At 46.4% G+C, this 12,038-nt stretch overlaps 1 protein-coding gene across 8 annotated transcripts in view; it reads left to right on the top strand.

The window, feature by feature from the left end:
* LOC138511197 (tropomyosin beta chain) overlaps positions 1 to 12,038 on the top strand; it is a 208,846-nt gene that overhangs the window by 179,772 nt on the left and 17,036 nt on the right. For 4 of the 8 annotated variants that reach the window (XM_069626716.1, XM_069626720.1, XM_069626717.1 and 1 more), the window contains 3 exons: positions 8,501 to 8,618; positions 8,936 to 9,006; positions 11,201 to 11,276. In XM_069626716.1, the coding sequence (XP_069482817.1) occupies positions 8,501 to 8,618; positions 8,936 to 9,006; positions 11,201 to 11,276 (265 nt within the window). The remainder of the gene's footprint in view (positions 1 to 8,500; positions 8,619 to 8,935; positions 9,007 to 11,200; positions 11,277 to 12,038) is intronic. The other 4 variants (XM_069626718.1, XM_069626722.1, XM_069626719.1 and 1 more) reach the window with 1 other exon arrangement.

The raw sequence follows: 12,038 nt of genomic DNA, 5'->3' as shown, positions 1-12,038 counted from the left end.
CAAACGTCTTTACTTCTTGGCAGCAACTCACCTTCTTTTAAAGATTTCTAACTCGCCAAAGCCTGCAGGCCTCTAGTATTTATTGTTCCTCCCTCCTACTCCCTCTAGCAAATGCCAGTCCAGACCTTGTAACGCTAACGCACCAGTCTGCACGGATGGACTGGCCTAGTAAGGAAAACTGAAGATTTCCTTGGGTGCCTCAGCAGCACAGCCCTCGTTTCTGCGGGTACCCTGGTTCTCTGGACCTCTTGCACTCGCTCGTCCACACGGCCCTCATCGTTCCATATATCCTCCTCCCCAGATACAGTTGAAGAAAATAATTTGTTATAAAGTTTCCACTGTTATTGCTTTTTCTTAATAATTCATGTCATTTTTTTGGTATCCATAATGACTTGTACATCATTATATATGTACAAATCTGGACCCCCTTTTTCCCCCCCCAAATCTTCTTAGGGGACGACCCCCCCCCTCCCCCCACAAACCGAATTTAGTGGCCTTGGCTTGCTCGCTAGATTCTCTATTGCAGTATAATATTAATAATTTTTTTTTTTTTTTTAAAGATTGCTTTAGTCCGCTCTATTACCGCACAGAGCGGTCTTTCTAAATCGAACTGTCTCGCCCCTGCTGCACAGAGGGATTTAAAATGCAGAAATATGACAACCATAATATGGGGTCACTTTGTAACCCATTTCCATGGACACTTCTTTGGCTCCGAGTCCACCCCGGCTTGTCTGTACTAGATGCAACATGCACTCGTTGGCACACTGTCTCATGCACACCGTCAGCCAAAGCAGGATACTGGGCCTGGGCGCTTAAGTGCAGGGACTTGGCTCCAGTGTTTTCAGCTACACAGTGCTTCCTCCAACACTTCAAAACGCCAACACAAGGTCCTGGCTAGTTGCCTGTCCCGTTTAGAATGCAAACACTAAATGGTGTAATGGTGCGAGTTGCACAGGTTTTCTAGTTTACTGGGGATACTGGAAGTTCACCCGATGCGCGCATGCGCCTGAAAGATGGTAGCCACAGCCGCAAGAGTCTATCCCTGAACTTGAACCCAAGAGAAACCAGCAGGACTTCATAGGGGGACAGCAGTGATGCGGAATTGGGATTTGCAAAGTTAATTGTGAAGCAGAAAGCCGGCCTTCCAGGACCTCTGTAGCACACCCGGAGTCGGAGCCTGCCGGTGTATAGCCATTGTTCACTGGCCTCGGGGCCATGGGTATGCCTTTTCTTTACCTGGGGCTGCTTAAGATCACGGCCTAGATATCGGCTACAAACTTATTCTAGATTAACATTGAGCACCGATCGACACAGAGAGCGGAATTACCCAGTCTTTGCATCCCTATATCAATTGAAATAATATGTAATGCCGTATGGCTAAATTCAAACGGTGTGCCGCGTCAAAGGACACAAATATGACAACAGGCAATTTGCCTAATCTCAAACCAGCTTATTCACAGAGAAGCAGTGGGGTCTTTTGGACAAGGCGATCATTGGAAATAATTTGAAGGGATTCTGGAACCTTGTGGCTCTCGGGGTTCCTTAGCCATGCACAAGTGGGTGGAAGTTTAATTTCCTCATCCAGGTGAGCGTCTCATTATAAGGACATCCTGTTTAATGTGGATGCAGCGGTCTTCCTCTGTCTGGAAATTGGGTTTCTCCAATAGGGATACCTTCTCAGTTCACGAGGTAGCATTACGTCAGACGTTTATAAATGGTTTCCGGGTTGGTGGGCCCCAATCTTGCTGGAATTATTTCATGTATGACTGCGCACACTTTGGTTCGTCCATCTACTTGGTTCGTCCATCTACTTGGTTCGTCCATCTACTTGGTTCGTCCATCTACTTGGTTCGTCCATCTACTTGGTTCGTCCATCTACTTGGTTCGTCCATCTACTTGGTTCGTCCATCTACTTGGTTCGTCCATCTACTTGGTTCGTCCATCTACTTGGTTCGTCCATCTACTTGGTTCGTCCATCTACTTGGTTCGTCCATCTACTTGGTTCGTCCATCTACTTGGTTCGTCCATCTACTTGGTTCGTCCATCTACTTGGTTCGTCCATCTACTTGGTTCGTCCATCTACTTGGTTCGTCCATCTACTTGGTTCGTCCATCTACTTGGTTCGTCCATCTACTTGGTTCGTCCATCTACTTGGTTCGTCCATCTACTTGGTTCGTCCATCTACTTGGTTCGTCCATCTACTTGGTTCGTCCATCTACTTGGTTCGTCCATCTACTTGGTTCGTCCATCTACTTGGTTCGTCCATCTACTTGGTTCGTCCATCTACTTGGTTCGTCCATCTACTTGGTTCGTCCATCTACTTGGTTCGTCCATCTACTTGGTTCGTCCATCTACTTGGTTCTTGAGTATTATTATACCTGTTTTAAAGGCCTGCATGCCGATTTTTTTTTTCCCCCCCCCCCCACTCCTCTCCCACTGCTATCGACCTACGTCTCTGCTAGATAGCTCTTCTAAGATCTTTGCCAGTTGTTTGGCAGCCAAGCTTGCTAAATGGGCAGTGGCCAATGATACACTACCCACCTACCTGGCAGGCTTTAGAAAAGGTTTTACGACAAGCAATCGTGCTTTCGTTCTTAAAACATGGTCAAAGTACATTGTTCTAAGAAGTGGTTGAGTATATTCAGGCTTCTTGGAGCTGGCGGAAGCCTTTGACTCTTTGGATTGTGCCCAGGTGTGGAGTAAACGCCATGAACTGGGCGTGCCCACTGCCTTTTTGCAGCGGAACATTTGTCTTTATTGAGATACTAGTGCCTCTGTTAGATCAGGATGGCCAAGTGGTGTCCAGAGTTTGCAATCAATAAAGGGGTGGCACAGGGTTGTCCAATGGTCCTATTGCGTTTTTTATTTTTCATTCAGATTCAAAGCCTCACACTCAACCGGAATGTTTAATATCACCAGTTGTCGAGAGTTGTCTCCTCTACTCTCTTATACGCTGTTGATGCTACTCAACCTTACACTGAAGGGACTAGGTCATAGCTTAAGTTACGCAGCTAGCTACTTTGAGTTAAATAGTTTAATTTTGAATGATATGATATGGCGTTTATAGCGCACCTATCTGTACACAAGTGTTTCAAGGCATGACGAGGTAAGGGAGGGGAAAAGAGGGAAGACGGACACCGATCTTACTAGGCCAGGTGACGTGGAGATCCCGCAAGTGCAGGGGGGGGGGGGGGTAATCTTTCCAAAAGACACAAATGATGGTCTTTGGTAGTAACAAACCTATATTTACTTGGTGAAATGTAAAGATCGAAGAAGAGAGCACTTATTTGTTACCTAGGGGTTGATTTTTCAGGAAATTGCTCCTGGACTTCGCACTTTGAGTTGGTGGAAAATAGGTTATGGACCAGCTTGAAAGGCCTGACAAGGTTTTTACTATAGTTTCGGTGGCTACCGGCTCAATAAATGCATCCAGGTTATGGAGGCCAAGGTCCATTCGGCTGTTTCGTATAGCTGTTAATTCTGGGGCAGCGTGAACTGTTTTTAGCCCTGGATCGTATCCAGCATGTGTTTTTCAGGAAGCGATTGAGTTTGGGCCAGAGCGCTCCAAGGGGTGACTCGACGATTGGAACTGAGTAGTCCCAGCTTCAGTATGTGGGTTGAATTAAGATTCTTGGCATTCGTTCAGAAACAATTTTCAACGCCCTGAGCGTTGGGCATGCTATGGGGGGAAATGGTGTCAACGGGCCCCCAGGTTAACTACCCCATGTCTATGAAGTGCACCAGTGCACCCTCTTATGCAAGAAGTGGGGCATAGATATCGCGTGGCTCAAGGCGGGTGACCATAACCAGCACGCGCTGACCAGGATATGAAAGGTGGTTTATATTCAAAAAGTCGAAAGTCAAAATCTCAAAAAAGTTGCATTTTTTTTAAATGCCGTTTTTTATTCGAAATTGGGTGGGTACCCCCAATCCACTTTTTTTTTAAAAAAATATATATATTTTTTTTTTAATCCCGGACCCCAAAATAAATATATAATAAAATAAAGAGTAATTCGACATTTTTGGCATTCGAAATGTTTTTTTCGAGATTTTGACTGACCACCATGACAAAGTTCTGCTCATTGGGATATCTAGCTGCCGCACGTAGCTCAACCCCTGTGAATACCTTAATGAGCACATAAGGGAAATCTTCCCTGTGACCTTTTAATAAACTTTTACAACCAAAAAGTGGTTCCGGCTCTGATCTTTGGAGTTGTGTGTGCCTTGGGCTGCGCATCTGAATTATGGGCGTCGCTTACAAACCTATTCTGCCCAAAGGTTCTACAGCTTCCGAAGGGAACCGCAACAGTGTGCATACGATATGGGTTAGGGCTCGTATCTATTAATGCACGATCATGCTGGAACACGCTAGCTCTCTATCGCAAACCCACACTGCACAATGTTTCTCCCCAATTTTGAAATCTTGCAAAATCCTGGAAATGGTAGAGCAGAAAGCTTACTAGCTCTTTGGTCACGACGATGTGAAATTTTGCTGGAAGATCTGGAAACTGACTGCTTAGCACTCCAATGCAATCTGAATTCAGTCAAAAACAAACTTTGGAGGCTTGACTGGATTACAACTGGAGAGCAAAGGGCAAGCCACAGATTGATGAAGTATGCACCATGTGAAGCGAGAAGGTACAATGAACTTTCAGCATACGTGCAACACTTCCCGGATCCTTAGCGTAGATCCATATTCCTGTGCTTCTGATTGAATGCCTTTAAACCTAAGGAGAGATATGGACAAAAAAACGCAATCGGGACACAACTTGCAGATTTTGTACTCGACACGAGGAAACCTTAAAACATCTTGTCCTGTTTTGTGGTGCCATACGATCCCAAAGGACAAAAACTGTTAGTGTCAGTCATTGAAAGGCACCCATAACTAAGTAGTGAAGAATGGTGGCAAATTATGTTTAGTGGGTCAAACAAAAAACTTATTTATCCCCCCAATTTTCCTTTTGGGAGCTAATGTCTACCACAAGCAGTGGATTCGAATAAATAAAACACAGGTCATTGACGATTAAAACTTCTGGATAAAATCACAGATGTCAAACAGGACCTGCTGAAATTTTGATGTACTCAAAACTTGAAGACTCAATGTTGAAAGGGATAATGCAGGAAAAACTGCATGTTGTCGTCTTTCCATTTTTTTTTTGTTTTCTCTTGTGTGCACCTTTTGTATTTTCAAAGGTTTGTATAAACCGTATAAAAAAATAATATGCACATAAGATCACTCGCCCACGTCTGCCCCCGTCCCCGCCTCTATACCGCAAGTACAAAAAAAACGCTATTCATTAATCCAACCCTACCAACCTTATCTTGGAACCATGGAAGAAGAGAACCAGCATAGCATGTTCAGTTAAATCTTCAAACTCAAAAAGAAATGAAGATGACGAGAGCAGGCGACCTCTGGCACCTGACACACGAAGATAGAGTAGACCTGACGCAAGTATTCCCTCACCGTGAAGAAACAGACATTGGGGTCAAACGTGCATTTAGACATGAAGAATATTACCTGCACCATATAGACGGAAGTAACATAATCAAAGTATAAGCTGAAATGCAAGACGAACGACTGACGCGTATACGACCTATAACTTGCTAAACGTAGAAATGCAATGGTAATGAGGGGCCATTTTGAATAAAATGGACGGAAAAGCCACGTTCGAGTTAATGTGAAGTCTTCGATGCTGCAGGTGAGATATGACTGAAAATACAGACCTTTGCAGGCCAGACACTGGCAGCACAGCCCTCTCTAAGGGTGCTGTGAAAGGGAGGTTTGAATGGCGCCGACGAGAACAGAAGATAATATAATTCCTAAGCGTTTGGCATATTCCTCTTAGGTTAGGTAAAAGAATAAACGGCCTTTCAATGCCAAGTGCCAGTTCATTAGAAGGTTAACACTGAAAGAAGAATAAATTTGAAGAAATCTCCAGTGTCTGGAGAGGGTAAAGACACCCGTATTAATAGGAGCTAAAATCTTAATAAAAGACTAGCAGAATAATTCAAAAAGTGGTCTCGTCACACGTCACCTGTTCTTGGAGAACAGTGTACATTCATTGAGCTCCAGACAGACACCTGCCTCGACTCCCCACAGAGTCCCAGAATGAGAGGCACTGAACAAGGCCATGTTCAAAGCTAGACACCCTGGCAGGTGGCCTGGGAAATGTTTCTTACTTAATTGGAATGCCGCTCCCCGTGCCACTATTTTTGCTCATGTGCTGATGACCTGCCAAGTGTTCATAGATGGTAAGGCCAGTGCCAACCAATCTAAAATCTCACTATGATGCCGCTTTGTAATGTTGCATCAGCCAACCACCTGTTGCTAAAATGTCTTTTTTTGCCTTTATCATTTTAGGGGTGGCCCAAGGTGGGGCCATCAGATAGGCCTGTCCAATGAAAAGACAAACTCGTACACAAACTATATGTAGACGACCGAGGATCCAGAATAACACGGCTCGACTGTGGTGCAACATTGCCCGGCGAGAACGGGTGTCTGCGGCCAGGAAAGATCTTCACTGGCTCCCAGTTTTGGAGAGGGTTTAGTTTAAGATACTCATCCTAGGACACTTATTTATTTGCTCGTTAGGTCCTTGTACAATAAGAAAATACTGTTTCAAAGCGCCCAAAGCGACATCAATGTTTGTTCGGAAATGCACCCTCCTACCTAAAAGAGACTTTGGAAATGTACAGGGCAGCTAGTCATTTACAGTCCTCCGATACACTACGCCTCTGTATTCCCCGGTTCAATAGATCCAGAGGGATTGTAGCTCCTTTTCTGTTTTGATGGCTCAGGCATGGAATGAGCTCCCTAGAAACATGCAAACTGAAAGGAATCCCCTTGTTTCCAGGAAAAGCTTGAAAAGGTTGCTATTTGCCTAGGCAGGTTGCTGCTGGGGCTGCTGCTTTGACCCCCCCCCTCCCTTTTGAGTATTAGTTGGTCTCTCTTTGATTCACTGTTTTTGTGTAGCGCTTTGATGCCTACAGGCTTTTGACGCTTAATAAACAAATGGAAATACACAATTCCCCCCCTAACCAATCCCACAACCCCATACGTTTTTGCCACTAAGATTGTGGTATTTCGTCGGCTATGACTCATTGTTCTGTATTGACACTTTGAGAGCTTTGCAGACTTGTGTGCTTATTGCTGTCCCCGTTTTATATGGATTGTTAATAAAACCGGCCTTTGCCATTATGCCGTGACTATTTCCATCATTGGGTGCGGGACTCCCCGGCCTGTCCTTTCCGCTAGCACTGGGACTTTCCGGTGTTCTTTTACAAGTACCCGAAAGTAAAACAAATGAAACTGTACTGGAAGAGTGGCTTGTATGGGACACTGCATCGCTTGGTATTGCTAAGATTTGATGTGTGGGGGATGTCTGTATGTGACCTAGTTCCCCACTTCCGGCGGTCCCTGCGAGAGTCCAAAATCGAGGTTTAATTATTTTTATTTTTTTTTATGTGCACGCAGTTGACGGGCAGATTGACTTTTCCACAGGAAACAATGGGTTCCATCTTGAATATTGGGGCTTGGGGCTACGACCAGCTAAAATCCAGCCAAAATCTTTGGTGGATAACATCACCAAGTCTCTCTATAGCTCTATTTTTTAAGGCTCTTCACTCGCTTTGTTGGCTTTCCCTTCAAAACCATCCGAAATATAACTTCCTCTCTATTGTTTTGAAATGTCTTTATAGGATGCCATATCCTGATCTCTGTTCTTTATATCCTTGCACCAACCGTCTCGCCCCCCTTATATCCTTGTACCAACCGTCTAGCCCCTTTCCCTCGCAATCTATTTCTTCGTTCAGTCCCACAACCTCCCTGTGCTCAATCACGCTTCCCTTCCTTCTCGCTCTTCCCTCTCAAACATTGGAATGCTCTCCCTCCCTCCATCTATTTGTTCCCTTACACCAGTGGTCTGCAACCTTTGGCTCTCCAGATGTTTTGCACTACAACTCCCATGAGCCCATCTAGCATTGACCATGGTCAGGGCGCATGGGAGTTGTAGTCCAAAAATATGGAGAGCCAAATATTGCGGACCTCTGCCTTACACTCTGCTCTTCATTTTGAACTTAACTGAAACCCCATTTTATTTCTTCTTATGCATTAATTGCACTGTTTATAGACTGACATAATTTGACTACTTCTGGTCAGCACTCTGGAGATAGGGCACTATATAAGCACAAAGAAATTAAAAGAAATCTCTATAAGCTTGACAATTGCAGCCGGCCAATCTGTGTACTAATGCGTCTACCTTGGATGTCAATTTGCGTGAGATTTTGAGGCCATAGCTTCCTGCTGATCTGGTTGTTGCCCCTTTGCTGGAAGTGGTTCTTGGTCCGAGTGTGATTGAGACCAGGGTTGGTTGCAGACCTGGTCACACTTGGTTCGTGTGTGAGATTTTAAGGCCGGGTTGGATGGTAGTGGGCCGTGATGTTCTGGGCTTCAGATTGGCCGGTTGGATCCCAATGGGTTGTTTTTTTTTTTTTTCCTCAGAGGCATGAAGGTCATTGAAAACCGAGCCACCAAGGACGAGGAGAAGATGGAGATCCAGGAGATGCAGTTGAAAGAGGCCAAACACATAGCAGAGGAGGCCGACCGCAAATACGAGGAGGTGGGTACTGATCGGGCAGGGTCTTTGCTCACCCCTAGTGGCCGACTGACCCTCTTCATGAGGCATTGCAAGAGTCTGAAGGATTCCGGGCAAGATGTACCATTAGCCAGCGGCATAGTGGGGTTTGGCAGATGGCGTATGGATGCGTAAGTGGTGTCTGCGCGTGGATGATCGGTGGGAACCGGAGTGGCCGGGTTTCTTTGACCACTTTTTGTGTCTTTGACAGCCTGGGAAGGGAGGAGCTAGTGTAAGGGGTTTGTAACACATTTGACTACATTGACCCCCCCACCCCCCCTGTTTTCTGCCGTAATTGACAGGTGGCCCGCAAGCTCGTCATTCTGGAGGGAGAGCTGGAGCGCTCGGAAGAAAGGGCAGAGGTGGCTGAAAGGTAAGCCCGGCTATTACTGGAATGGGTGAATGGTTGACTGTTTGTGGACTAGATCCTCGTGTAACCTCTGCCTTCATGCAGAACTGTGCCAGGAAGGTGATCGCAAAGAAAGCCAAGCTTCTCGGATCTTGTTGGTGTGTGGGTCTCATCCCTAGATGAGACAGTGTGGTTCTGGAGAAAGTATTTTCAGGTTCCACTAGGATGTTTCCCCGACATCTGCTGCCCCAGAAGCAAAAAGCTTTTCATGGTACATGTCAGAATGCAGCAGTCGGCCGCCACACCAGATGATAGTTGATCCTGGGTCAGGTTTCACTCCAGGCCTTTTCTGGTGGGGGCCACAAAGCTGCCTGTGCATACAGCCACCAAGAAAAGTCTCCTTGAGTACATGAGCATAGGACAACAGTCAGCCAGGTCGCAGCAGAGTAACAAAACGAGGTACCCGGGCCCCAAAAGCACACTGGACAGAGCAGTAAAGACTGATCTTGTCTAGTGCCCCTTTGAAGGTGTCTGAGGGGGTGTATACTAATTGACCTTTTCACAATTGACCTTGGGAGAATCGCCCTAATTTAGAACAATTAGGACATATATGTGGGGGGAACCCTCCCTCCCCCCACCCAATCCAAAACCCCCACCCTATCCCCTTATATTTATAATCCAAAACCAACCCAGTACATATATAAAATAAAAATAATATAAAGGTCAATTGTGCAGAAGGTCAATTGTAAAAGGTCCATTTGGGTAATACCGTCTGAGTCAGTTTATTATTATTTTTTTTCTTTCCTTTTTTTAAGACACGTTGACTTTATATTGGGATGGGACATTCTTGTGGGACACTCGGTGAAGCTTGATCTGTTTGCCAGGGCGGGTTCACATGAGTTCTGATGAGTCCATGACAATTCAGAAAAAGAGTGGCTTGCCCCATGTGCAGGAGCAATGAGCATGTATGGTACATACATGGCGGCGCCTTCTGTCCCATTGCACCCATCCACAGACTAGTCAGGTGCGCAGGCATTGACGGGTGGGACCTTTCATGGATTGGCGAGTTGAGTTTTATATTTTGGGGAAGCTTGATTGCCTCTACTGCAGTGCAGGTGGGATTGGCATGGCAACCCGAGAACCAAGACGTGAATTCTAGACTAGAGTGCCTAGTTGTGTTATGGTGTGAGAGTTTGATAAATGCTGGAACTTTCACACACTTCAGAGTTGGCTTCCTGTATATAACCTGAAGGTCTGAGGTTCACATAGCTATTGATGCTCGGTGTGTGATTGGGTTGACCTATACGAGCTGTGAGTCTGCGGACATGTGAGCTGGGTTGACCTATAAGGTCTGCGGACATGTGAGCTGGGTTGACCTATACAAGCTGCGAGTCTGTGGACATGTGAGCTGGGTTGACCTATAAGGTCTGCGGACATGTGAGCTGGGTTGACTATACAAGCTGCGGGTCTGCGGACATGTGAGCTGGGTTGACCTATAACGTCTGCGGACATGTGAGCTGGGTTGACCTATACAAGCTGCGAGTCTGTGGACATGTGAGCTGGGTTGACCTATAAGGTCTGCAGACATGTGAGCTGGGTTGACCTATACGAGCTGTGAGTCTGCGGACATGTGAGCTGGGTTGACCTATACGAGCTGCGGGTCTGTGGACATGTGAGCTGGGTTGACCTATACGAGCTGCGGGTCTGCGGACATGTGAGCTGGGTTGACCTATACGAGCTGCGAGCCCGTAGACATGTGAGCTGGGTTGACCTATACAGTCTGCGAGTCTGTGGACATGTGAGCTGGGTTGACCTATACGGTCTGCGAGCCCGTAGACATGTGAGCTGGGTTGCTGTATGTAGCCTGTGTTTTGGAATGACTGGAGTAGGCGGTCGCAGCTTGTCCTAGTGCCTGTTACTTGAGCATCAATGTTCTGGATGGTCGAAGGAAGTGGCGACACAATTGATGTACCAAGTCTATGCAGTGCTAGTCCCTGTGCCTTTTTATAAGCTTCAGCGCGCGCACACCGGTTGTGTCCATATGCTCTCCTAGAGATGGTACATACAGCTCCAATGTTGGCTACACCAGGCCTGGCGGCTTTCAGCTGCTCTGATATGGCTCCCGCCGCGGTGCCTTTTCAGGTAAAGCTCTGTGCACGGTTTGAATGTTTGCCTTTGTCTCTCCCTCTGCTCGGCGACTCACTCCGTCCACTTGCAGCCGAGTCCGGCAACTAGAGGAGGAGCTGCGCACCATGGACCAAAGCCTTAAATCACTGATTGCATCAGAGGAAGAGGTATTTGGGAAGGGAACCAGAAGCACTCCAAGCTTCCTCTTTCTCTTTCACTCCAGTCACGTCCACTTCCTGTTTCCTGTTTGCCTCACTTCCTGTCTGAGGAAAGCAAGCTTTCCCTGCCCTACACTCCACTGTCTCTGACTGCACTCCTACTCCTATTGTTCCGCAGCTGCTTTCAATCAAGTGTCTAATGGGTGGAATATCATTTGGTCACACAAAGTGAGACTCTGTGGGTAGGAAGCATCTTTCGGGGTCCCCCTTTATCACCGCTTCCTCTCCCCTTCACACTTCTCTGCAGCATGGAATGGAAACGGGGACTACTCCATAAAGTGAAACTGCACGCTATGCTTACCAGCAATCCTTGAGTGGCAAGAGTATTTGCTGCAGGCCTGTGATGGAGCAAGCATGGCATGGACCATCCTAGGCTAGGGAGCCTATAGAACAAGGAGTATTGACCTAGGTGTATAGACTGGGCGGTTCCAGCAGCGGGGACGCCATCTTGTTTAGCTTGTATTGGGGAGTTTAGTGTGTATCTGGAATCGTGAATGCCGAGACCTACTTGGCCATCATTGTAAGCTTTGGCCCACCTGACAGAAAGCAATTCACTCTATGGATTTGGATGCGTTTCCAAATTCCCCATTGTGTTGAGTTTATTTGGAACCAGTCTGGCTTTAATTCCTTGCAAGTTGGCATTGCGCTGGTTTCTGCTACCATGGTTCTTTATGCTAGCACGCCATGTCTACGAACAGTGACATTGACGTG

This window comes from Ambystoma mexicanum, chromosome 6p, assembly GCF_040938575.1.
Source record: "Ambystoma mexicanum isolate Mex_15411 chromosome 6p, UKY_AmexF1_1, whole genome shotgun sequence".
Taxonomy (NCBI): domain Eukaryota; kingdom Metazoa; phylum Chordata; class Amphibia; order Caudata; family Ambystomatidae; genus Ambystoma; species Ambystoma mexicanum.
This window is presented reverse-complemented; position numbering and strand designations above follow the sequence as displayed.